Source organism: Lynx canadensis, chromosome B3, assembly GCF_007474595.2.
Source record: "Lynx canadensis isolate LIC74 chromosome B3, mLynCan4.pri.v2, whole genome shotgun sequence".
Classification (NCBI taxonomy): domain Eukaryota; kingdom Metazoa; phylum Chordata; class Mammalia; order Carnivora; family Felidae; genus Lynx; species Lynx canadensis.
In genome coordinates this window covers 33,888,684-33,916,673 of record NC_044308.2, presented here as the reverse complement: position 1 = coordinate 33,916,673, position 27,990 = coordinate 33,888,684, and the positions used below count along the sequence as shown (strand labels likewise).

The 27,990-nt window shown below is 44.6% G+C and overlaps 1 protein-coding gene across 1 annotated transcript in view; it reads left to right on the top strand.

Moving 5' to 3' along the window:
• THSD4 (thrombospondin type 1 domain containing 4) overlaps positions 1-27,990 on the top strand; it is a 564,456-nt gene that overhangs the window by 501,310 nt on the left and 35,156 nt on the right. The window contains exons 9-10 of the mRNA XM_032593610.1: positions 24,017-24,192; positions 26,574-26,670. Coding sequence (XP_032449501.1) covers positions 24,017-24,192; positions 26,574-26,670 — 273 coding nt within the window. The remainder of the gene's footprint in view (positions 1-24,016; positions 24,193-26,573; positions 26,671-27,990) is intronic.

Below are 27,990 nucleotides of genomic sequence, written 5' to 3'. Positions count from 1 at the left end.
GCCAACTGAGCCACCCAGGCACCCCAAATTTTAGCCAAAATTATTTAATGAAAAATTTAAAAAGTTTTTAACATAATTTAAAGTGATTTCACCCTTAAAAACATGGTTCTCGGGGCGCCCTGGGTGGCTCAGTCGGTTAAGCATCAGACTTCAGCTCAGGTCATGATCTTGCAGTCCGTGGGTTCGAGCCCCGCGTCGGGCTCTGTGCTGACAGCTCAGAGCCTGGAGCCTGTTTCTGTTTCAGATTCTGTGTCTCCCTCTCTCTCTGACCCTCCCCCGTTCATGCTGTCTCTCCCTGTCTCAAAAATAAATAAACGTTAAAAAAAAAAAAATTAAGGGGCACCTGGGTGGCTCAGTCGGTTAAGCAGCCGACTTCGGCTCAGGTCATGATCTCTCGGTCCGTGAGTTCGAGCCCCGCATCGGGCTCTGTGCTGACAGCTCAGAGCCTGAAGCCTGTTTCAGATTCTGTGTCTCCCTCTCTCTCTGACCCTCCCCTGTTCATGCTGTCTCTCCCTGTCTCAAAAATAAATAAACGTTAAAAAAAATAATAAAAAAAAAAACCACGGTTCTCTTACCGTGAAATTGCCAAGTGACAAGATGAAGGTAGTGCATAAGTTTAAATTAAATGATATCATTGGGAGCTAAGTAGTTATTCTGCATTTATCCAGCAACCACTGTGAACCAGGTACTGGACTCTGGAGATCCAAAGGCTGCTCGATACAGCCCCTACCTGCCATGACTTACGTGATGGAACCGGGAGAAGCACGATGTAGTAGTAAATAAAAGTCACAAGAGCACTGGGCCCCAAACCTGGCTTTGAACCCAGACCCCAATGCCTGTTAGTTATTAGCTTCTTACTCCGAGAGAAGCTCGGAGTGAGAAGTGGATAGTGATGCCATCTTCGTGGGCTCTAAGTTAAAGAGCCTGGCCTGGGTATAAGATGTCTACTTTGGGTCTTCAAAGAAGAAAGAAAGCAGTGATCGGTAGAATAATCGGCTGGCGGGGGGGGGGGGGGCGCGGCGGGCAGGGGGAGACACGGAGGAACATGGGTCAAGCCTTGAAGAAAGGGGAGAATTTGGAAGGGAAAAGCAGAAGCCAAAGAGTGCAGGTAAGTCAGTCCTAAAGCCACTGAAAGGCAGTCAGGATGCTGGCAGGACAGGTGAGTGAAGGCTCCTGCTGGGAAGGAGCAGGGCCAGAAGGGTGGGTGCCCAGGACCAGCCAGAGGCCAGGTGTCCCTCATACTGAGCCTTTACTCAATTCTCATTTTGAAGACAGGTAGAGCCCCGCATGAGAAAAGGATGGCCAGTGGGGGCAGTGCCTCAGTTTCCCTATTCTAAGCAAAACTAAAACCCCAAAGAGACCCAGACCCACTTTCCTTGGAAGACACTTGAGTGGCCTCCTTTGCTAATGAGGTGTTGCACCGTGGTGGAAGAGGGGTCTCCTCTAACCCAAACTGCCTATCTAGGGCGGTCTTCTTGCCACACACAGGAGCCCCTGAGAGGAGTTGACATAACTAAAATTTCCTTCCTCTTTACGTTTCTGGTAAGACGTTGCTGCCCTAGAGATGTCTCCCAGCTCCTTGTACATTAACATCCCGAACAGCAGCCAGGCCGGCCCAGTCCTCATTCTAGCTCTCAGGGCAGCCTTATTTCAGGACAGCAGCCAGAAAAAAAAATTAGAAGCTATTGTGGGTTTTCATCAAGGGAAAGGATTTTGTACTCATTCATATCTTTACTTAACAACTATTTCATGGTCGCCTACTATACACAAGAAGGATTTAAAGTAGAAAACACTAGACATTCTCCTTTCCCTTCCAAGTGCATGTGGTCAGTTAATCTAATGAGGGAGATAAGAAGTAATCAGTGATAAATTCCCTAAAGGAAATATATAATAAAGTGTTACAGGAATCCAGAGAGGGAGATGTTACTTCTAGTTGAGACGGGGCAGGGAGGGAGTCAGAGAAGGCTTTGGAAGGAGACAGCAGCTGCCATGGATCTTGAAAGAGAAGCAGGTTGTGGACATGTAGACATGACGAGGAATTTCATCCAGAGAATCACAAAGCTTTAAGATTGTCTTTCTAACCCCTTATCTTGCATGTGGGGAATCTGAGCCCCAGGCTAGCTTAGTAGGCCCAGGCAGCTTCTGTCCACACAAGGGGCAGGCCTTCCAGACAGAGCAGAGTGTAGCAGAGGCCTGGAGGTGTGAAAGTTCTGGATGCATATGGTGGAATAAGTTTTGCAGTTTGCTCAGAACATAGGATTTCATAATTGATTAGATACCAGGGCTAAAGGAAAAGCTGGGGGGAAATGAAGGGGTCCAGCCCATGACTGGGAGGACACCTGGGCCAGGACAGGGAGGAAGCAGGGCTGGGAGAAAGAATGGTGTGTGTGATTTGAGACGTGTTGAACTGAAGCCTTCATGAAATATACCAGAGAAAGTTCTAGCAGGCCATGGAAAACCAGGTGCTGGAGTTCAGGAAGGAGATCAGGACCAAAGATAGACATTGGGAGTCATCTCTTCAGAGTGGAGAGTTGGGGCTGCCCAAGGGATGGAATGGAGGGCAAGTAGAAGCTGACCAAAGACTATATAGCAACAGCACCCTTTGGAGAGCAGGAGGCAGAGGAGGACCTGAGGCGTGGTCAGAGGTAGGCAGGGGTCAGGGGATACGAAACCCCAGAGGTGAGGGATGGGAGAGGTTCCACAGGGAGCAGTCTCTGTCCTAGCACAAAGGGTTAACACGCTGCAAACATGACACAGCTGGATCCAGCAACTAGAACATTACCCCTGACCTTGGCAGGTGCAAGGCAGCCAGAGTCAATGTTATTTAGGAAATTTGACAGTGAAGAGGAGGAGAGAGATTAAGGGGTGCCAGGGCTGAGGCAAGATGTGGTTTTCTTTCCTTTTTTAAGGCGAGGGTAGACTTAAACATGTTTCCTGGAAGATGGAGAGAGCTAGCAGAGAGAGGGAGAGATAAGAGATGGAAGGGAGAAAGAAGGCCTGGTGGAAGGCGGAAGGAGGCAGGAGGGATTAAGGTCAAGAACATGACCTGTTGACATTTGGAATTAAAGTCTCTGAGCTGCGGTGGGAGGGAGAGGCTGGAGAGTCACACAGGGGTGAGCACCGAAGCCCCACCGATCAAGATCAATTCGGTCGTGCAGAAAGAAGATCAGAGGACTGAGGCCGGAACCTTGGGAAAGGCTCAAAGTACAAGGTCAAATAGGCACCAAGGAGGGGACAGCTCGAAAACGTCGTCGTGGTGTCCAGAGGCACAAACAAGTCAGTCAGTGGTACCCAGCCCTGAAGACAGAGCTGAAGGAGGATGACCAATAAGGATGACGTTTGCTTTTGAGTGAAGTTAGAATGGTTTAAAGCTCAAGTCCATAGCAGTATATGAAATGCATGATTTCTCTGCTTACACTGGACTTCCACTTCCAAATATTATAATTAAACCAATATGTGACTAGTGAAGACATCAAAAGAACAAGGTCATTATTAATTCGAGAACCAAGGCAGCTGATCACTTTATTCCTTTACGTCATTTCTTCATTTATCTCCATCCTCGCTAACAAACGTTCCCGTAGCTCGGAGATAACGTTCCTGGATTTAAAACTTCAGTTTTGTTTTTTCCCTCCCTCAGGGTCTTCCTTCTTATCTCTCGGGTCCTTTTGAAATGGGCAGTTATCAGATCAACCTTTAGCTTGCTAGCCTTGGGTTGAATAGGTAATTTCCCCCCCTGAATCATAGGCTTGTAAGAATTCAAGCCAAAATTCCAGGCTGGCTTTAAGCAATAAATACTGTAATTAACTTCTAACCAGGCAAGCTAACATTTTGCTTGGAGAAAGCATCTTTTCTCAAACAAATGCCTTTCAAATAAAAACAATTCCGTGCCCTCTTTTTCCAGCAAGATACTTCTCAGTGCTTGGAAATAACCAGTGTCATCTAAGACTATGTTCTCAGAGATGTTTAAAACCCCGTTTTCTCTGGTTTTCAACTTCTGCCATAGAAGCTGCCCTATCTTCTAGGGGCATATCATTTCTAACAGAATTAACAGAGTTCCCTTTCAACTACCTGTGCAGGAAGTTCTGGAGTAGCCCCCTAAGCCTGTTCGATGTGACTTCTGTCCTGCCCAACAGACAGGACAGAAATGGAGGCCAGGTTGGGAAGGACATCTAAGGCAGGTTGGGATAGACATCTGTGACTGAATGTTACCAGTGGCACACCAAGGCAGGAAAGGAGGGACAGTGGAAGTCCTCCCACCCACAGAGGGTAGCATTTCATCGTGGTAATGATAAACAGCATCAACTTCTAGATGCTTTCATCGCCATTTTTAAATCAAATCCTGGGGCGCCTGGGTGGCGCAGTCGGTTAAGCGTCCGACTTCAGCCAGGTCACGATCTCGCGGTCCGTGAGTTCGAGCCCCGCGTCGGGCTCTGGGCTGATGGCTCGGAGCCTGGAACCTGTTTCCGATTCTGTGTCTCCCTCTCTCTCTGCCCCTCCCCCGTTCATGCTCTGTCTCTCTCTGTCCCAAAAATAAATAAACGTTGAAAAAAAATTTTTTTTTTAAATAAGTCAAATCCTCTACAGACAATGCACATTCTTACTGCCTGCACCTGGGACAGACCTTGCCCACTGCCTAGCTAACGGATGTCCCACTGTCTTTAGTCCAATCAATGAAATAGGTAAAATTAAGACCCAGAGTTGGGTCAGTAGTGTGAGTTTGAAAGGAGAAAGTCCTGGGGCACCTGGGTGGCTCAGTCGGTTAAGCATCCGACTTCGGCTCAGGCCATGATATCGCGGTTCATGAGTTTGAGCCCCGCGTCAGGCTCTGTGCTGACAGCTCAGAGCCTGGAGCCTGTTTCAGATTCTGTGTCTCCCTCTCTCTCTCTGACCCTCCCCCGTTCATGCTGTCTCTCCCTGTCTCAAAAATAAATAAACGTTAAAAAAAAAAATTTTTTTTTAAAAAAAGAAAGGAGAAAGTCCTGAGAATATTCAAATAGCGACAAGAAAACCAAAGTCCTGAGTAGGAGCTGAGCCCGAAACTAAAAGGGTATATAGTGAAAGTGTCAGTTGCTGGAAGAGATTTTAAGTCCCAGGGCAAAGGTGAGTCAGGAACCAAAAGAATGAAGCATCACACGTATATACAGGAAGTAATGCATCATGAGATGGATTATGAATTTTTGCCACACAGTTTGCAACTCTCTGGCCTGGTCTGGTTTTTGTTGGGGTGGGGGGGAGGCGGGGAGCAGATTTTTTTTATATCTGGTCCTGGTTTTGGTTCAGTCATGCATATGGCTGTCTTTCTCCAAGGAGGTTTTTAAGCCACCACATAATTTCTGTCAGCATTTGGAGCGAGGGGTATGTTAATGTTGCCTGAAACCTGGCCTTATTTTCTCAGCGCTGTGGCAGGGACCCTTGTCCTGTGGTTACGCTGCTGCACACTCATGGTGCAGAGCGTGGGTGGCCCTGGAACGCTGCCACGCCAAGCAGCAGCGATACCGGAGGCGAACATTCCATGAGGTCCTGTTCCTGGCCTGCCGTGGACTGTGAGGTTGCATGGGAGGTAGTGTGGCCTGGTGTACAGGTTGCTGACTGTGGAAGCAGGCGTTTTGCATGACACCCCCCACCCCCACCCCGGCTCTGCGACTTACTAACCTCATGGTTTGGTAGTTTGGGGTCTGTCTCTTTGTGGGACAACCACCTCACTTACCTGAACAGTAGAACTGGAATAAGGGCAGCTGAGGGGGAGGAGTGATTGAAATGAGGTGTGTGAACTCACTTTGTGAACTGTAAAAGGCTGCGAGATGTATTTCCTCATTTATCTGCAGGCTCTGCTAATTTGGTTTTGGGGCTATCCTCAGGCCATGGTCAGTAACTAATAGTTCATGTGGATATGCGAGGTGAGAGAAAGGAGCTTAGCAGCAGCATCTTTGTAAAAAAGGCTCTTTATATGGGGCGCCTGGGTGGCGCAGTTGGTTAAGCGTCCGACTTCAGCCAGGTCACGATCTCGCGGTCCTTGAGTTCTAGCCCCGCGTCGGGCTCTGGGCTGATGGCTCAGAGCCTGGAGCCTGTTTCCGATTCTGTGTCTCCCTCTCTCTCTGCCCCTCCCCCGTTCATGCTCTGTCTCTCTCTGTCCCAAAAATTAAAAAAAAAAAAAAATTAAAAAATTAAAAAAAAAAAAAGGCTCTTTATCAAATCACCCGGGTGCTGGGGCTACGTAGGCAACGCAGGAATCCAAGTCGAGTATGGAGGAGGGATACCCGGTCCTACTCCTGTGTGATGATCGGATCCATTCCAGCCTATCGCATTCCAGGGAGGCACCTCACTAAGAGATACGGGGAACAGCCAGATAACATGTTGCAGCAGGAGTCAGGAAGATGGCTCTGGTGACAGGTGTCTTCCAGGAGAGGGTGGGGACACACACACAGATACAGGTCTCAGCTCGTCTGAGGCAGTGTTTCCTGAACTTTGCTGCAAATGAGAATCACCTAGGAAACGTTTAAATCTCCCATTTCCAAGGCTGCACTCCAAACCAATTAAATCAGAGGCTCTGGGAGTGGGGTCCAGGCATGAGTATTTTCAAAAACTCTTCGGGGGATTGCAGTGGGCAGCCAAGTTCAGCAAGCGGTGATGGACAGAAGGGCTGAGAACATCCGAACCAAGCACAGAAGGGGTGAGCTATTAGAGATGTGGAGATTCCCTGCTCAGACCCAGGCTGGGCGTCACATGGTGGTGATGAGCTCAAGCCTTCCATGGCTGGCTAGACAAACCTCAAATTCCCTTCCATCCTGAGAGGCTGCTGGGTCCAGGGTCTGAGGTGAAGGTTTTCAAATTCCTTTTACAGTTCCAAGGAACTATTTGTCCAAATGAAATAAAATATTCAAAACAAACAAAAGAGGAAGGAAGTGGATTCCCCACGACCCCATCCACCTACCCAAGTCCATTTGACCCCTGAGGAGACTTCATGGAAATCTGGGAACTTAAAGAAAACCTCTAGGACTCCAGGGAACACACAGTGTTTAAAAACCACAAATTTAAGGGAAGGGAAATAGGACTTCCACAGAAATGAAATTTGCATTCAGCCATCTGTAGCTGGAATCCTGATTATTGTGATGGCTAGAAAGCAGATTCCAAAGGGAGGAGAGCCAACGTAAATGACCACGGACCTAAATTAGTTGTTAGCTGGGAACATGAGGGGCATCAGCCAGTGTGTGGTCAATGCAGTGCCTTGGAAGCTAGACCCAGATCTTTCTGCTTATTATCTTGGTGCCACACATAAGATATAAGAGGCACTTCCTCCAGCCCACCGAGGTGTTTCCAAAAGGAGGAATGCTTAAACAGTATTTGTTGGAAGTTCTCAAGCTTTGCATTGTGCAGGCTCTAGTTTCTGTACCAAAGCTAGAACTTACGTGTGAACGGCAAAACGCAGCCTAGTAGAAGGGAAAGGGATAGGAGGTGGGGGTAAAGGGGTGGAGTCCTGGTTCTGCTGTCATTCAACTGTACGCATGCAGACAAGTCACCTAACTTATCCATTTCCTCCTCTCTAAAATGGAACTCATAATACCTGCTACCTATTGTGGATTGTGACATTAAAAAAAAAAAAGCCAAGGTCATATCCTTTTAAGTTATATAAAATATGCACAATTGTTCAAAGCAAAAATTGTAACATTGGAAGGATCTCATTGTATGTAGATGTAATACCTATGGCGCATATAACATAAATAGGAGAGCATAAAAGGACCTATATGCTTTCAAGAACTGTACAATTTATTTTACTTGAAGTGGTAAATATTTACTTTAAGTAAACTGTGACAGATGAGGCTTGTATATTATAATCCCTAGACAACAACTAAAAAATAGCACAAGAGATGCGACCAGTCAATAGATAAATTATATGGAAATCTAAAAATTATTCAAATCCAAAAGAAGGAAGGAAAAGGGCGGACAGAAGAACAAAAGAAAACAAAAACAAAAACAAAATCCAGAGGAGACAAATAGAACACTAATAAAATGATAGAGCTAAATCCAACCAATAATTATGTTAAATGTAGATAGCCTAAAATACCAAATAATGATAAATATTGCACAATTGGATTTTTAGCAAAACACCAAATGCTATCTACAGAAACTTACTCTAACTGTAATGATATAAGTAGACTAAAAGTAAAGGTATATACATATATGTGTGTGTATATATATGTGTATATATATATGTATATATATATATATATACATGTATATACTAAAAGTAAAGGTATATATATGTGTATATATATATATATGTGTATATATATATATGCCATGGAAATACTAATCAAAAGAAAGTGAAAGCAGAGGTGGCAATACCAACATTACACAAAGTAGACTTAAGTGTGAGGAAAAATGACCAGAGATAAGGTGGGAAAGTACATAATAATGAAAGGGAAAATGGCCAGGAAAACATAACAGTATTAGATGCATACGCACCTAAACAAAAGCCCCCAAACACATAAAGCAAAAACTGATAGCACTGAAAGGAGAAACAGACAATTCCATAATTGTACTCAGAGACTTCAGCGTTCCTCTCAAGATAATTAATAGAATAAGTAGATAACTTGGCCTCATTGCATCTATATAATACTTCATCTAACATCAGCAGAAACATACTTTCTTTCCAAGTACACATGGAACAATCACCAAGATAAACCATATTCTGGGCCACAAAACAGACCTTAACAAATTTAGTGTAATTGTCATCATATAAAATGTGCTTTTTTTTTTACCATTATAGAATTTAACTAGAAATTAGTTACAAAGAGATCTGTACATTTCCCAAATACCTGAAGTAAACAACGCATAGAAATGAAACACCACAAGTCTCATGTGAACCTAGAAAATAATTTGAACTGAATGAAAGTGAAAACACAACGTGTCAAAATTGTCTATTGCACATAATTTACAATACAATCTGAAAGCAGAATTAATAAGATTAAATATAGAACAAGGATGCTTAAGGTTTGCCCAGGGATTTCCATCTGTTTGCATCACATTGTTTATATCAAGCTTGTTTCCCATTTTTCACGTAGAAATAAATTTTTAGGCTATCTTAAATAAGAATATGCTTACGTGCAAGGTGTGCGTGTGTACACATGCGTGTACTCACACACTCACACAGGTGTTCAGAGAGTGTAGATTGAATGTCATTTCCCTGATGCTTACTGCTGTTCATGTCTCAAGTTAGCCCAACCTCTAGAGCAGTGCTCTTCCAACTTGAGGTTGCAGTAGAATCACCTGGACACCTTGCTTCCAGAGATTCTAATTCAGGCGGTCTGCAGTGGGCATGAGCGTTTTCGTTTCTAACAAATTCCCAGCTGATGTTGATGCTGATGCTTCTGGGCCGGGGATCGTGCTTTGGAAACCACGCTCTAGACCTGTGCCACCCAAACTGGACCCTGTCATCGCTTGGTGCTCGATACCCCAAGCACAATGACACTTAACTAAATGGGGTTAATTCCATTCTGAGCTCTCTGCTGCATTCCTTAACCCAATTTGGAAGTGGAATTAAAGCAGAGAAGTAAAAAAATCGACTGTATTCTTGGAGTCTGAACCGAGTGACTACTTCCAGGAAGAAGGAACAAAACTATCACCCCCCCCCCCAGGAGAAGTGTTGAAAAGTAAGAAAGGTAAGGAAGCAATTAGAGAGACACAGATGAAGAATGGCTTAAGTTGATCATTCTTGATGTTTGCTGATGGGTACATGAGATTTTATTGTACTGCTTTGTTTATTTTTAATCTGTTTGACATTTCCACTTTTTTAAACAAAGTGCTTTTTTTAAGAGAGTCTCCTGAGAATGTAAAGTAGAGGGGCCCAGCAAAAGATGAACGTGTGCGTGCTAGAGGAGAACGTAAATGCTATTTTCAAATTCTCAAGATGGCTGGAGAACAACCCACTTCACCAGGGCCTCTAAGACTTTCTCTTTAAGCCCCTACTAGCCTAGGAAATGCTTTCTAGAGTGTTAATACTTTCTAGAGACTAGGGAGTGAGCCCAGTGTTGTTCTACTGCAATTCCAAATTTCTTTGAAATTTTGCGTTTTATCTGCCAAATGTGAACATACATCGGAATGTTAGTTTCATCGAGAGATCATGTTTTAAATTATTATCATCATGGGAAAATGTTTCCTTGGGCACCTACTCAACTCATGGATGGACAAGCTGCCATCATTAGATACGTAACCCTTGGAGCCCCAGACGCACAAGTGGTTCAGTCTTAGAGTAAGTATCACATGAAAGAATCATGCTCAACAGTCAAAATAATTAAGCAGGAGTTTCTTTCCATACGTTTGCTCTCCAAGGACATTAAAACTGATATACAGTCACTGCTCTGAGTTCTCATACTCAAAAACCATACCAAGGTTTCTTTGTTTCTGTACAATAAAACCCTTAGACTAAATTAGTATCTAAGTACATCCTGTGTTCTTTAGATTAACTTCTTTTGCCATTACCAGTTCTCTACTTAGGGATGAATTAGTGTCACCATCCTGGAACCCTCGGCAACAATGCCATCAGATCAGCTGTTGGGAATTTCTCTTGCATTCTTGAATCTTTTCATTGGATTCAAGTCATGCTTGAACCTTCCTATTTTTGGTCACCAACTTTTTTATTGAAGTACAGTTAACATACAATGTTATTATATTAGTTTCAGGTGTACAATATAATGATGCAACATTTCTATACATTACTCAGTGCTCCTCATAAGCATAGTCGCCATCTGTCACCATGCAAAGCTATTGTACGCACTATATGTCACCATACAGTATTATTGACTGTATTCCCTATGCTGTACTTTTCATCTCTATGACTTATCTTTATAATTAGAAGTTATACCTCTTAATCCCCATTATCTGTTTCACCCATCCTCCCACCCACCTCTCCTCTGGCAACCACCAGTTTGTTCTCCGTATTTAAGAGTCTGGTTTTTTATTTGTTTCTTTGTTTCTTTGTTCATTTGTTTAATAGGTTCTACATGTAATTGAAATCATATGGTATTTGTCTTTCTCTGTCTGACTTATTTCACTTAGTGTACTACTGTCTAGATCCATCTAGCAGTTGCAGATGGCAAGATCTCATTCTTTTTTATGGCTGAGTAATATTCCATTGTATATATGTGTATATATATATACATATATACACATATATGCACACATATATATACACCACATATTTATCCATTCATCTATCCCTGGAAACTTGGGCTGCTACTATATCTGGGCTCTTGTAAATAATACTGCAATAAACATGGGGGGGTACACATATCTTTTAAATTAGTGTTTTTGTTTTCTTTTGCTTTCTACCCAGTAGTGGAGTGACTGGGTCATACGGTATTTCTATTTTTAATTCTGTAAAGACCCTATTTCTAAATAAGATCACACTCACAGGTTCTGGGTGGACATGAGTTTTGGGGAGACGCTGTGCATTGTCTATGTGGCTGTGCAAATGTGAAGCATGTCCACCTGCCCAGTAGTATTCATTACATTCTTCTCTTTGTTCATAGGGCACTTTCTGTTTTATAGAGTGTGTGTGTGTGTGCTCGCGCGTGCACATGCGCTTGTGCTGTCGTTGCATTTCTTTGTTGTGGTTTTAGGGGGGAAGGTTATTTTGCAGTCGAGTGACCAATGCTGTAAATCCTAGCGGCCTGCTGTTAGGCTGGTGCCAGGCCAGCGGGCGAGCTAGCATCCTACATACACAGCACCATCCACCTGACTGCCGTGGCCTTCCTCCCTCAGACCAAACTGGTTCCTCCCCTCACTGCACATGCAGATGCTCCTTTGTTGTGTGTTATGATCACCCACGTGGAATCCTAATGTAGGATCCTAATGCAACTCCGTGAGGTCACCGCAGATGTTCCTTAGTGAGAACTTTTGGGACAAAGCTGACCAGAGGACCAGGAGGCAGGAAAAGCTGGGTTCTAATCTCACCTCTGATGAATTATTTTTCAGACAGCTCCAGTGTTCCCCGTCTGTGCCAGGGGGAGGATGCATTCTTGCAAACACGTTGCTGCCTTTTACCAACATATGTGGGCCCTGATAAAATGCTTCTCTTCCTACTATTGATAGGGGTGCTGTTTTTAAAAATAGACCTTCTTGGCTTGGGCATTTGGTCAACAAATACTCATTGAGTTTTCTCTAAGTGCCAGCTCTCGGCTGACACTATGGACCATAAAAAGAAATTTAATAACCAGTCCCCACAGGACTCGGAGATTGACTACGTAAACTGACATAGGTGTATACCACGGAATATTATTCAGCAGTTAGAAAACAATGACAGTCATTACAGAAACAAAGGTAGATTTTAAAAGCAAAGGGTTATTGGAAACACGGTAATGTTTTCATGAATTACGCATACACATATATATCACGTTAGTGTAGATTCTTGCTGGGGCTGGCAGGGTGACGGCAATGGGAATCCAGCATGAAGGGAAAAACAAAATAAGGCAAGAGAAGTAGGCCATGTGAAGCAAAAGTGTCATGAGCTGCAGAGTCTGATTAATTCAACCTTCTGCTCCTGAAGTTAAAAAAAATCTTGCAGAGTTTAGAATCAGCGTTTAGAGTAGTAAAACCGGGGGTGCCTGGATGGCTCAGTTGGTTAAGCATCCAACTCTTGGTTTTGGCTCAGGTCATGATCTCACGGTCTGTGAGTTCGAGCCCCACGTCAGGCTCTGTGCTGACAGCTCGGAGCCTGGAGCCTGCTTCAGATTCTGTCTCCCTCTCTCTCTGCCCGTCCCCTGTTCAGACTCTGTCTCTTTCTGTCTCAAAAATAAATAAACATTAAAAAAATAATAAAATAAATAAATAAATAAGACAGCAATGGATTAAGTCTCAGAAAACAGGGCATAGACACAAAGAGTAGGGTTAAGAGGTTGGAGAGAGGAAATAGCAACACTCGAATGGGAACTTCAGGATGAGCAGGGGGCTGCTAGCCATATTCAGCAACATCAGGGGTCTTTTTTGTCGGATATAAATAAGACAGGCCACAACTGAATTTTTTTTTTATTTATTTTTTATTTATTTTTTTTTAATTTTTTTTAACGTTTATTTATTTTTGAGACAGAGAGAGACAGAGCATGAATGGGGGAGGGGCAGAGAGAGAGGGAGACACAGAATCGGAAGCAGGCTCCAGGCTCTGAGCCATCAGCCCAGAGCCTGACGCGGGGCTCGAACTCACGGACCGCAAGATCGTGACCTGAGCTGAAGTCGGACGCTTTACCGACTGAGCCACCCAGGCGCCCCTGAATTTTTTTTTTTTAAAGCAGACATACAAATTACTGGTGTTTCCCACATTTGATTGAATGCAGACAAGGGGCTCTGTGAAGTGGTTAAAGATAGGGGCAAATCATACAAGATCTTGACTGTGAATCGGGGGGGGGGGGGGGGCTTTATCCTTTAGGTTGGAAATTTAGAGACGGTGGGGAGACTGGAGGAAAGGGGCTCTACCAAGGCACCTCTAGAGTAGCATGCAGGGAGATCCTTGACTCTCTGCTGTGGTCCAGCTATGGGGCAAACAGAGAATGAGACAGGAGGCCGCTGAGCAGGAGAGGGAAGGAGGGGCCCAAAGGGGCAGCAAAGGGGATGATACCCCTGATGAGCAATCAGCTAACAGGAAGACAGCTAGGAAAGAGCAGAAGATGGTTGCCAAAACTTGAATCTGAGTAATGGGAGAATAATGTTTTCAATAGAGGGGTTAGGAAGCAGGCTCATTTAGGATGACAAAGATACTGGGTTTATCCGTAGATAAACTGAGCTATGGTGAACATTCCTGGAATTCAGTTCTAAAGGAAGGTCCTAAACATGGTGCTTCCCTGCTCCTGGGAGTAGACAGTGGAGCCGAGAAGGGGAATGTGGCCCTGAGACCCCTGGGCAGACCCCAGGGGCAGACCTGCTGCCCCCTAGGGGTGGGAAGAGGCATGATAAGTACTCAGGAAATGTGGTGTGAATGAACTTTGGGACTTCTTATTCAACAGCCAGTGTTATCTCCAGCACCAGATGGCAACTGTCACTACTGATCTAAATCCTTCCAAGGCTCCCCAGTGCCCACAACCCAGCCCCACAGTCTGCCCAAAGTCGCCCCTCCCCACCTCATGTCCAAGGGTACTCCTTGCACACCCACTCCACTCCAGCCCCTAGCACCCCAGGATGCCCCTGCTGTAGCACCCCCACACTGTCCCCCACCCCTCCAAGGTCAGGCCCCTTCCTGTCCCTGCCTTTGTCCATGCCTTTCTCTGTCCCCAGATGCCCTTCCCCTGTCCTCTGACTGGTGAACTCCTCACCATGCCAATTCCTGCTCATATGTCACCTCCTCTCCTAAATTCTCTACACTCCCAAGGAAATTTTGACAGCCTCTCGGTTCACATGTATCAGCATGTGTCTGAGCTCCCGAAACTGTCGGCTGTCTTAGCTTTATAACCCCCACCCCCAGTGCTTTGCCCAGTTTATTTTCTTACTTAAACCATAGGCGGAATCTATTTCATACATTATTTGAGGCCTAAAAACACATAAAGTTTATTTATAGTTAGTAAGTATCAAAGGAAATCTGGAGTCAAAATAAATCAAATGTTAATATTTTAAAGAACAAGAATTCACCTTACTTACTATAATTTAGCAATGAAAGAAGAACAAAGACTTGGCATTTCCCTTTATTCAACCTGTGATCATAGAGTGCCAAAGAGAGCCAGCCTTCTTTCTCTCATACTCTGATTTTCAGTCCAACTGTGTTACATCATGTTCTAGAAAATCACACAGGCTCAATTCTTTCCAAAATGCCAAAGCAAATCTGAACTGAAAAATTACTGGGTGATATGTGCATATAGCTGTTTAACAGAAACTGTAATTTGGATACTATATTAAGCTGGAACTGGATCCTACCTAAAAAGAAATATTTGTGCTTCTTTTTTTTTTTTTTTTTTTACAGCATTTTTATGCATCACTGCGTGTATTTACCATTTTGGTCAGGAGGCAGGGAGGGCATTTTTGAGATTGGAATTCTTAAACAGGAATATTCAGACACAAATAGGACTTTAAGGAGTTTCCAAGAATCTCTTATCTCAACTCCAAGGTTAAAATATGATAGATCAGAAGAATACAGCTCATAATTTGCTTCTATTCAACAAGCATTTATTAAGTGCCAACCAAGCACCAAGTAGTGGGCAAAAATGTATATGTCACAGTATCTGTTTTGAAAGCACTCACCTTCTAGCAAGGGAGGTGGGTACGTAAATATATAACATAAGGCAGGGAAATAAACTTAATAATAGAAACCAGCCATGACATACATGTTTGTCTAGATGCTACTTCCTTCTGTCCCCATCAGATCTGGACTCTCAGCTTTATTCGTATTCAAATCCTAAAACGTATTCGGAACCACCTTCAGCCTTTGGCACTTTTGTGGGGCATCACAGTGACAGGGTGGCAGGATTTTGTGGGAGCTGTGCACACGGCCTTCCTTTAGCATATTTATACCTGGCAGTAGAAATTCAAAGCGTGTCAAAGAATGCTGGGGCTTTGACCCAATTTCTTGTTTGATTATACACGTTGTTTGCCCTTAATCAAATTTCTAGCTATTATCTCCTAAAAGGTAGCTTGAAGCTTTTGAAAAGTAGATGGGGTCATCAAGATTAAGTAATACCAGTAATGCTTGTTGCTAGTAGCATGTTTCTGCTGCTTCTTTTTTTTTTTAATTTGTTCATGTTTATTTATTTATTTTGCGAGAGCATGAGCAGGGAAGTGGCAAAGAGAGAGGGAGAGAGAGAATCCCAAGCAGGCTCCACGCAGTCAGCACGGAGCCCAACATGAGGCTCGATCCCACGAACTGTGAGATCATGACCTGAGCCAAAATCAAAAGATGGACACTTGGGGTGCCTGGGTGGCTCAGTCGGTTAAGCGTCCGACTTCTGCTCAGGTCATGATCTCACGGTCCGTGAGTTCGAGCCCCGCATCGGGTTCTGTGCTGACCGCTCAGAGCCGGGAGCATGTTTCAGATTCTGTGTCTGCCTCTCTCTCTGACCCTCCCCCATTCATGCTCTGTCTCTCTCTGTCTCAAAAATAAATAAACGTTAAAAAAAATTAAAAAAAAAAAAAGATGGACACTTAACTGACTGAACCACCAGGTGCCCCATGTCTCTGCCTCTTAGCCTTCTTGACAGACAGAGCCAGGAGGTATATGCATGTATATGTACAGATGCATACACACACATAAAAATGTGTGCACACACAAGTACATATAAACACACACGTACATAATTTCAAGATCATGAATTTACACTATCTCAAAGTCAAATCCATCCCACAGTGTTCTGTCTAGCCTTCTCCCATTCCATATCTATGTCTCCTTTTCCGCAACGAGATCCCTGGCTTCCAACAGCAACTCCGGGGTACTCACTTTGGAAAAATGTTTGGCAGTACAAACTATCATTAAACATACATGTGCCCGTGATCCAGAAATTCTACTTCTGGGGACATCTCCCAACAGAAATGAGGACTTATATCCAGCAAAAGCATACACAAATGTCTATAGCAGCTTTACCTATAAGAGCCAAAAACTAGAAACAACCCCCAGACCAGTCAATAATGGAAAAAGCAAATAAATTGTGGCATATTCATACAATACTAAGTTGCTGTGGAAACGAATGAACTACTGATAAATGCAGCAGTTTGGATGAATCTCATGGACATGATGTTAAGTAAAAGATGTCCAGCACAAAAGAATAGTATTCCATTTACTCAAAAAACAAAAATGAGCAAAATTAATGGTGCTAGAGGGCAGAGTAGTGATAACCCTGGAGGCTTGTGGGGACAGAGTAATGACTTTGAGGGAGCAGGAGGGAGCCTTATGGGGGTGTGGAATGGTCTATATCTTTATTTGGGTTGTAGTAACACAGTTGTAATACCAAGATAAGAAGTCATCGGGCTATAAACATAGAATTTAAATACTTTGCTGTATGAATTATATCCTAATTTTTTAAAAAATTGATACAGCTACCAGTTGGGTTGCTGGAAATTCGCTCAACTGAAATGAATTAATCAAACAAATCTCACATGTGTTCAAGAAATGACGACTACATCAGAGCTTAATCATCTGCCTGGCAGCTACTGCTTTTCTGTTGTAAGACGCATGCCATGTCCATAATGTAAGAATGGGGAGAATCGTGCATCCTAGGATTTAACAACACAGTGTGTGGGCTTATCCGGTGTCTTGAGATAATTTTTGATTGTTGAGCTGAATTGGACTCTGTTTTACACCGTACCCCACCCAGGGCCAGTCATCGCTCAAACCCGTCATGGCGTATGCCTTGTAAATAAAGTCACGTGAATCTAGGTGCCCTCTAGGATCAAATAATAATAACGAAATCCCTGGAAAGGTTGGCGCTGGGAATCCTCAATGCCCACAGACGGGGAGGGCGGGTGTCGTGGTGACAGCTTCACTGGTAGGGTGGAATACAGCCACAACCTCCAGACCGGCCCTTTGTCCTCCCTGTTCTCAGCGTCTGCCCTGTTGTCCAGGCAAAGCCAGATATGAGACATGAAACCATTCCTGCCTTGATCGAGAAGCTTTCCCTGTTGATCAGGACTCGAAAATAAGAGATGGTTATAATAAAAATTAAAATATAATAAAGTAAGGGTGGTTTTCCAACTTTCAATATACCACAACCACCTGGAGGGCTTGGGAAACCCATATGCTGGACCCCACCCCAGAGCCTGGGGTTCAGCCAGTCTGAAGCTACACCTCTAACCAGCTTCCAAGGGGGTGCTGGTGCTGCTGGTGCTGCTGGTCCAAGGACCACACTTTGAGAACTACTGGTAGAATGGAAAGAATATGAAATCAGAGCATCAAAGCTCAAGTCCTGAACTCCACTAATAAGCTATGACTTTGAGCAAACAACTTAATCTCTCTGAGCCTCTTTCCTCTTCTGTGTAACAAAGGTACTATGTGTCCTGTTTGCCTTATGCAACTGGCTTTGGTATTACGTGAATTCCTTTCTGTTTTGAAAACCGTAAATCATTAGACCAGAAGGTCTTCAATTCTTTGTGCCATGGACTCCCTTCTCAGATCCCCTCTCAGACCACTGATTTTAAATCCATAAAATAAGATACAGAAGAGTACAGCGGAAACCAATTGCACTGAAATATAATTATCAAAATATTTTTAGAAAAAGACTTGCTTCTTAGTAATTTTTAGTAGCATGTGCGTCTTTAAGATAGGAGATCTCACGGGGAGTCTAATCATCACTGTCGTTGCAGGATAGTGATAGGTTTTTAAACAATATTTCAGACTACCTGTAACATCTGTAATGTCCTGTGAATACACAGGTGATTTCTATTGGTGACAAAGTCCCCAGAGAAACTGCCAATTCCATTAGGATACAGCGCACAAAGTACTGCTGATACTGTTAGGATTGGTGGCTGAATTTATCGTAGAAGGAAAGCTACACTTAGGATGTAACTGACCCCTCCAAGGTGGTAGTGCGAGGTGAGTAGGTGTCTTCCGTTTTCAGGATATCCAGATGAGCGAGCATATTCTGAGACTCACTTGGGTTTGTGCCCACACGTGAGCTTCCGTGGAAGCCCATAGACTGGGGCGACGATGGCAGGGCCGCAGACCTCCAGCTGGCATCACGAGGCGGCCGGTGATGTCTGACCCTTTCGTCCTTGCTCCTGGTCTGCCACTTCCCAGACAGCTTCTTAGAACTGCCGAAACATCGAGAAGCTTGGAATTTTGTTAGGAGGAACTCCGTTCTCATTTCCCAAAGGGAGAAACACGACAAGCTCGCAGTGATCTGTTGGCTGTCAGGAGGCCACCTTTCTTGTTGGGACGCGGGGCCTGGCATTTCGGCCGGCGGCAGCAGGCGTTAAGATTGTGGGATAAAGTGCCTGAGAAGCAGGGCTTAGTTCTATAAGCGATTCCTAAGTGAATCTTGGAGAAGGGCTTTGTTGGTGCAGATAGTTTAGGCCAGACGTAGATGCCCAGAGTTGGCAGCTAAAACGAACGAAAGGCGTATGTCAAACGAGAGTGGAGGTTTCCCCTTATTGACACAGTTGCGACAAGCTTCGCCAAAGCTTGACCTTCCATGAACACACCCGCTAGCGAGAGCCATGAGTCACCTGCACCTTTTTGTGGGGTAGTTCTGGACACCCTTACGCAGCCCTGGAACTGCTTACAGGCACGTAAATTGTGGGTGCAGCTGCTTTCAATATGCAAGCCCAGGTGGGACTAGTTCTGGAACCGTTTCAGAAGCTAACCTGTGGGCATATGGAATCAGGCCCATGTCTGCTAAAAACCTCACATGGCTTTTTTTAATGCTTTGCTATTATATGGTGAAAGATTCACCTAAACCCAGAGAGCAGGGGCAGGGGTAACAGTAGTAGATGGTAAAAAGATTTGGGGTCCCCATGTTTTAGTTCCTGGGAAACCCTCACAGTTCCCTCCTACGCGGTATTTCAGATGGTTTTTTAATGGACTTTTTGGTTTCCAGATAACAACCTCTTCTACGATATTGCCATTAAGAGCAATAAAACCTTAGCCAGAACCTACATCAGTTCTGAGCTTTGGATGCTCTGAATGAGATTTTAAGAAGAACCAGTAAAAAGGGGGAAAATATGTATATCCCTCGGGAGTATTTCTGCTTGTACCATGTCCCTTAAATTAACTGAAAAATGTTGAAGCTTTAAAGAAGGTAATATACACATATGGTAAAACAAATTCTAAATGGCAATAAAAAGATATAAAATGGGAAATAAATGTTTCCCTTCTCATCTCCCATCCCAACCTAAACCCTTGTTCCTGTCCCCAAATGTTAACAGTTTTATGACTTTCTCTGAAAAGCTTTATGCATGGGCATATGTATTTTATGTATATGCCTTTATTTAAAAGTATATACAAATGAGATCATACCAAACACACTATGTTGCATTTTGTTTCATTTAAACAAAACTGATGGCTCGGTCAGTTAAGCATTCAACTTCAGCTGAGGTCATGATCTCGTAGTTCATGAGTTCGAGCCCCACTTTGCTGACAGCTCAATGCCTGGAGCCTCCTTCAGAGTCTGCGTCTCCCTCTCTCTCTGCCCCTCCCCGACTAGTGCTCTGTCTGTCTCTCAAAAATAAAACAAACATTTAAAAAGTTTAAATAAAAATTTATCACGGAGTTCTTCTCATACCCACACACACAGACCTATCTCGTTTTTACGGTCACCTAGCATCCCACTGCGTGGACATTCAGTATGGCAAATTATGTAAATAATCCTCTACTGAGGATTGAGGTATTTAGGTTGTTTGGGGGTTTTCTCTATTTAAAAAAATCTGCAGAGAATATCCTTGTTACAAATGCTTTTGTGTCCTTATAAAAGTATATCCCTCAAAGTAGTTTCATGCGAGTACAATTCTTGGGCCAAGTGTGTAGGCACTTAAAGTTTTAGCAATGTAACCAAACTGCCCTCCACTATGGTTGAGTTGGCTTACATTCCCACCAACAATGTTATGGATGCCTGCTTACTCGCACACCTGCCAATTCCGGCAATAGTAAAGGTTTTCAAACATTTGCCATTCTGGTGGGTCAAGAATATCCCATCGTCGTTTTGATTTGCATTTCTTAAATTATAAGTAAGGCAGAGCAGCTTTTCATTTGCTTATGAAATATCGGGACTTGGTTTTCTTTAAATTGCCTGTTGATCATTCCTTGCCTATCTTTCTTTTGAGCTGGTGCCTTTCTCTGCTGTCCAGCTTTGCCTTGAGCAAATATGAATTCCTACTAGGTGGTAAGCTCTCTGCTGATCGCTAGACCTGTAACAGTGAGGAAACACCTTTTGGAGCCGCCAGTGTTCCGGGAGACAAACATTAGTCCAGTCAGACACTGAATGGATGTATGTACAGAGTTAAGTGCCTTGGATGAGAGGCTTTCGCATCTCGTAGAACATGTGAAAGAAAAGACAGACCTGACTGGGGGTTGGGGAAGAGCTGACATCTAAAGAACAAATTGGATTTGGGGTTCAGAGAAACGTTCTAGAAGAAGGAACAGATTGTGGAGGGAACATGAGGTATTAGATGAGCTAAAAGAAGGCCAGGGAGCAGAGCACAGAGAGAAGAATAAAAGTGGTGCACAATGAGGCTAGACCACATCACCGTGGACCATGTCACCCATTAAGGATTAAGGGCTTCTTCCCTGACAGAAATAGAAAGCCGTTGAAGGATGTTGAGCCATAGTTGATGGTCAGATCTGCATTCTGAAGAAATTACTCTGGCTGAGAAGAAGGGAAATTAGGTAGACCAATTAGAAGGTTTTGAGTTAGTCTGGATGAGATCTGGTGGTAGTCTTGCCCTGGATAATGGCAGTGGACATGGAGAGAAGTAGATGGGTTCAAGAAATATGGAGGAGGTCAAGTAAAATTTGATGATGGATTGGATACAGGAGAGGAGGAAGGGAGAGTTGTCCAGGATAATCCCTCCATTTCTAATGAAGTGGATGGTAGTACCACTTACTGACAGAGAAAATGCTGGAAGAGGTCAAGGGCGAGTTCAGACATCTGAGGGCAGCTGTCAAGTAGGCAGTTAGAGAAAGAAGTCTGGATTGGAAACAGAAATTTGGAAGCCAGCGGAATACAGTAATTAAAGCCATGGCATCGGTGTACTTGCCCATGAAAGTATGGCACCCAAATCAGGTCTACTCTTAATCCTCAAGGAATGTTAATATTCAGTAGCTGAGTAGACAAAGATGACACAGAAATGAAAGAACAGATGAGCAGCCTAAGAGCCGGAGGACAGCAAGCTGAGTGTGGTCCCAGACCAAGAATGTTTCCAATAGGATAGAGGGGCCAGTAGGACCGAATGCTGCTGAGACATCTAGCAAGGGGAGGCCTAGAGCATGCCCATTAGATTAGCAACATGGAGGTCCTGGTGACATTAATTATAATTGTTTCAGTGGCATAGTGGGGGCAGGAGTCAGGTTGGAGATGTTGAGAAGTGAATGGCAAGTGAGGAAATGGAGAGGCAATATGGACCACTGTCAAGTGTGGTTTTTGAGAGAAAACAGCTCTAGACTTATTCTTCCTTAGTCTCTACTCTTGACCTTCTTTGCCACTCAGTAAGCTGAATTGATTTTATAATTTGGTATTCGGTGTTCCACAGGTGTGGTCTCCCTGTAGCCATGGCAACCAGCCAACCGGGGATGGAGTCTGCCGGGTGGGGAGAATGGGGGTATACCCACCTCTAAACAGGAGGTTCTGCCACCCCTTGGAGCAGCCTGACTCTGCTGGATCCCAGAGACCCACTGTAGAAACGCTGCTGAAAATGTGTTTAAGAAGCAAAGAGTCCTTGGGGCGCCTGGGTGGCTCAGTCGGTTAAGCGGCCGACTTCGGCTCAGGTCATGATCTCGCGGTCCGTGAGTTCGAGCCCCAAGTCGGGCTCTGTGCTGACAGCTCAGAGCCTGGAGCCTGTTTCAGATTCTGTGTCTCCCTCTCTCTGATCCTCCCCCATTCATGCTCTCTGTCTCTCTGTCTCAAAAATAAATAAACGTTAAAAAAAAATTAAAAAAAAAAAAAGAAGCGAAGAGTCCTTATATTTTCGAGACACCTCCTGAAAAATATAAGGATAAAGAGGGTCCGGGATTTGCAGAGGGAAACAGGATAAGCCATGAGTTGATAATTATTGACGCTGGGTGATGGGTATACGGTTTATTATACTGTTCTCACTGCTTTTGTTTCTATATAAATTTTTCCATAATACATTGTAGAAAATTAAATTTAGTAAGTCTGTGAAAGTGAGGGTGCAGAGATCCAGTGACCATCACAGGCCCACTGTGTATATGACACTTACCACGGGGTCTCCTTTCAACCCAATCCACCATTGGCTTCTGAGTTTCATGGTGTCAGATGCCCTAAGGGAGGAAAGTCAGTTCTCACATGCTGTCCTTTGTCCTCTCATAAACACAAGCACCTTGTTCCTTGCCACTCTTCTCCTCTCTTACCTCCCCTCCTGAGCACAGACACAGTTTTGTCACTTCTCACCTTCGCCAACTTGAACAAGTTCCCTCCCATCCCTGATCAACGCTCTGACGGGACATGCACCTGCTTAGCTGTGTCATGAGGATTAATTTTAACCGTGTATGTGGGAGGGTCAGCATGGCTCCCAGCCTCAAAAGCCCACAGAAGTCACGAAGGTCATACAAATGAATGAAGGTGATCAGGTAGGAGAGAATCGTGTGACCCTCTTGACCTATCTTTAGTTTTGTCACTTTTAGTAGAAACACAAGTAGAAAGAATTATAAGCAAGTTTCTATTTCCGTAAGACAAATAACAATGCGGGCATGATCATATAAATGGAATAAATAACCCATAGCCATCAATAAATGGACAGTACACTGAGACTCAGCCTCAGCGTGGGGGAGTATTAGGGAGTGGGGGGTTAGGACAAAGCAGAGCACACAAACCCCATCTAACGGGCGGTCCTCCTCAGCTCCAGCTGGTTCCTGCCATGACAGATTGTAGAGCCAATGGTAACATGTCTTCTTGTTTTACAAGAGAAGCTAGAAGCTACAGAACCCAAATTGAATTTAGGTTCAATTATTTCAAAACAAAACAAAACACTATGACGGCCAAACTAAGCCTATCTGTGGGCCAAAATCAGCTCACGGGCTGCCAATGTGCAACCTCTCACCTAGATAATGGGATATACTACGGTTTCCCTTCCCGTCCTTTTCTCTTCTTCCTCTAACTTTCCCCACCCCCCTCTCTATTTCCTCTATTCTTCTCTCCTGACTACTCTTGCCCTTCTTTTCTATCCTAAGTTCAAGGGGTGGAAGGCATTGAATGGGTTGAAGAAGTGAACCAAGAAGTTGAAGAAACCCAAAGGGATGTGATCTAGATGCCTCACCTCCCTCAGGGCCTAGATCAGTGCCTAGCACATAGTGGGTCCTAATGGAACACTTGACGTGGGGTCGCTTCACTTTCTTGTGCATACCCTGCCTTTACCCGAGGAATCATCTCGTTTTTCTCAACAGCTTTGCGAAGTCGTTCTGGCCGCTCCATCATCAACGGGAACTGGGCAATTGACCGGCCAGGAAAATACGAAGGAGGAGGGACCATGTTCACCTACAAGCGTCCAAATGAGATTTCGAGCACCGCTGGAGAATCCTTTCTGGCCGAAGGCCCCACTAATGAGATCTTGGATGTCTATGTGAGTTTGGATGTTTCTGGACTGTTTGAATTTTGCATCTTCCTTCTTCTAAGTCCCACCCTGAGTGCAAATAAGCAACAGATCATTGCCTGTGCTCAATAAAACCATTTGAGCTGAGCCTTTGAGGTGCCTAAATGCTTGGCGTTCACCTCCACCATTCACCTCTGAATGTACCTAGCTCATAGAAACCTTAAACTCTGCCAGATGCTTATTACCCTCAGAGTTTATTGACCCCCTAAAACCATTTTTACTTGTTGAACCAAATCAGAGGCAAAACATACCCTTTATTTCATGAGCATTGGCTCCGCTCCCGGCACTTTTTTCCTAATGCTAATTTGGCATGTTTTCTTTTTATGGCAAAAGAAAGCAAATGCCCAAGGCAAGACAAGACCGCTCAAGTTCCCAGCCCTCTTCAAATTCTATGAAAGCAAAGGAAGAAACGAGAACTGCAGAGTACTCCAGACGATGTGCAATAAAGCTTGAAGGAACAATACAGACGTTTACTACAAGTTCCTTGCCTTACAGAAGACACAATTCGGGATTTATTTTACAAGAAACTAAATTATTAGGTTGCCCAAGAGTATAAAATGGTCCTTATTTTTCAAAGAAACCACTAAAATCCAGTCTTCTTAAAACACTCAGGAAATAAAAAAGGTGACAAGACATAAAACTCAAATCAGGTTTTGATAAAGACGAGCTCAGCCACAGACCTGTACTCTCTTCCCATCTCTAAAGCCATGCCAATCTACATGCTATTTGCTGTCTTAGGATTCTATAAATATTCGTTCTCCAGCTGTACAGTTACGTGTTCATTCCTGTTGGGCCTAGTGGCTCATAGACTAGAAACTATAAAAGAAGCCTTGTTATAGTTAATTTTGAATATTTTTTTTTAAGACTGTCCAGTTGGTTGTTGGACTCTGGGTAAGTTTCCAATGGCATCAGGGGTAAAAACCCAGGCTGTTAAAGGCCCGGTGTGGGTGGTCTGGGATTCGGTGGCCAACAATAATTTCATAAATGGGACAGGGTTTGCACTGGCAGAATGCTCATGCAGAAGAGGCATGGGGGAGGCAGGGAGGGTTTCCAGCCTCAGACCCACTGTTAAAAGAGAAACGAGAGAATTAGGGGTAGATGGTGGGAAACAGAGGTCACCCCACTTCCCCCCTTGAGGCTCTGTGCTCACCACCATGGTTCCTGGGTGTAGGGAGGTCAGTGGTTCTCATGTCTGCCTTCCCACGGGTGATTGTAGAATGGAGGCCCCTTTTCACATGTAAGAAGAAGGTAAGGGATGATGGCGGGCAGAATGGACACTCTCATGAACAAAACAGGTCCCACCATGCAGGAGTGACTCGGAGACGCTTGTGGCTTAAAGATTCCAAGAGATAGCTGTGATTCTAACCTCTTGCTCCAGATGAAGAAATCAAAAACCATGAGACCATGGGACTTGTTCTAGGGTATACAACTGGCCAACAGGAGAACCCCTTTATAAAGCAGTAGGGACAGTGTCTCCTTGCCTGGCTTGTATTTACACTCAGGATTCCCATTCTGCTGCTCCATTTAGCCCAGCGCCCTGCCCCTCGCCAGGAAGGCCATAGGCACAAAGGACTCTGTGTTCCAAAGCCAATAGGGAGGGATTTTTTCTGCAAAGGCCTGCTGATTGATTTTGTGGTTTTTGTCCCAGATGATGTTTAATTCCTGCCTTCTGCTGCTTCCTGCTTGATATCCTGCTTTTGTCATTGGTTCCTGAGAGAACAGGAACCAGGGAGACTTACTTGCCTGACACCTGTTTTCCTGACCCCCCGCCCCCCCCAACTCTCTGTGGCTCTGGAGCTTTCCATGGATGAGAGGGGATGAGATCCAGAGCGTGAACGAGGGAGAGGGTGGGGCAGACCTTTCCTGAGCCAGCCTCATGGCCAGATAGGGTTCTTTGAAGGAACCTCAGGGATGCCAGGCTGGCTCTGCCCAAGGCGGCTGGCTCTTCTTTGCATGATTTTCTCTCGCCACCTAGTGTTCAAATGTGTTTCCCTGTAGCGTAGACATGGCTGTCTGGGCTATTTTGAGAGCACTGAGCACAAACTAAGCTATGGTATAAGATGGTTGAGAGCCAACAGAAAGGTTCTGCTACCACTGGTCCCATCTTCCTATTTGGAATGTATAAAATCTTGACTTTCCCTCTAGTTTTCTTCCAAGTTCTTCATTCTTCAAAAGCAAAGAACAAAAAACAATCCAGGAAGAGCTTTCATTTAATCTGCCACACGTTCACTAATATGATTAGATCTGAATCAACCCACTCATTAATAGATAGTGCCATTCATACCACGGAAACTTGGCCCACAGGCAAGGTGTGTGTGACAGTGCAGTGACATTGACCTTTGTGTTGTCAGATGATACACCAGCAGCCTAATCCGGGAGTCCACTATGAGTACGTCATCATGGGGACCAACGCCATCAGCCCCCAGGTGCCTCCTCACAGGAGACCAGGTAAAATCTCTTGTGTTTCTGCCAAGCATGCCTGCTATTTCCTTCTAAAGCCCCCCTGTCTCTTCCTGTGCATCTCCCTTGTGTCTCTCAGTCAACGTGGAGAAAACCCATGGGCACGCACTTGATATCAGAGAATGCTTTACTATTTGTCTGAGCCTTTGCTGATGAGCGTGTCTCATTCACTTGATTCAAAAATGAGGTGGACATCCTGAATCTATCTTTCCAGTTCGACATTTGGAAGCACCTCGTATTAGGTTCCCACAGCTGCCCTAACAAATTTTCGCAAACTTAGTGACTCAGAACCACACAAATTTGCTATCATACGGTTCAGGAGGTCAGAATCTGTCCAACACGGGTCTTGCTGGGCGGGAACCAAGGTGTCGGTGGGCCATGCTCCTATGGGAGGCCCTAGGGGGCTCTGTCGCCCTGCCCTTTCCACGTCAAGAGGCCTCCTGAACTCCTTGCTTCTGGGCCCCTTCCCGCATCTTCAAAGCCAGCTGAGTAGCACCTTCGGATCTTGGGCTCCGACCCCATTTTTCCGTCATCACATCTCCGTCTCTGACTCTTGTCCTCCTGCCTCTTGCTCGTGAGCGTGCAGATGATGACATCGGGCCCATCCAGACAATCCAAGACAAGTCTCCATCCCCAAATCTTTAACTTCCTCACATCTGCAAAGTCCCTTTTACCATATATGGTAACCTATTCACAGGTTCCAGGGATTAGGATGCAAACATCTTCAGAGGGCCGTTATTCTGTCTACTTCATGCCTTTTCTCTTGGTCGCCTTTGCTTCCGTCAACACTGCTTTGACTTATAAGAAAAGAATAATGAGTTCACGCCTAGCTGTCTACCTCTTTCCCGTGGGCTTTGCTGACAGACACAGCAGGCAGCCCTCTGACTCCACAGATATTTCTTTACCAAATGATAATGGAGCCCACCGCCCAAACGGAGACTTTCTTTTCCATCTTTTGAACAGGAAGGTCTGCGTAAATATTAATGGTATCATCACCCACACACTGAGTCCTTGCTCTGTGCCAGATACTGCTGAGCCCTTCACACAGATTAACTCATCAAATTACCACAATAGTGCTCAGAGGAAGGTGCTATTATTAGGCTCATTTTAAAAGTAAGGAAATGGAAGCTTAGATTGACTTATTTGCCCCGGTCCCACAGGGACCTCAGGCCAGCCTGTGTGACTGTGTAACTGTTACGCTTCTTTGAGTTACCTGGTCTGACAACTGTCCTGGGAAGTGAGGGCACAGGAGGCCCGGCCCACCATCCTTCTCCAGCCCACCAGATGGATAACCGGGTTATCTGATTG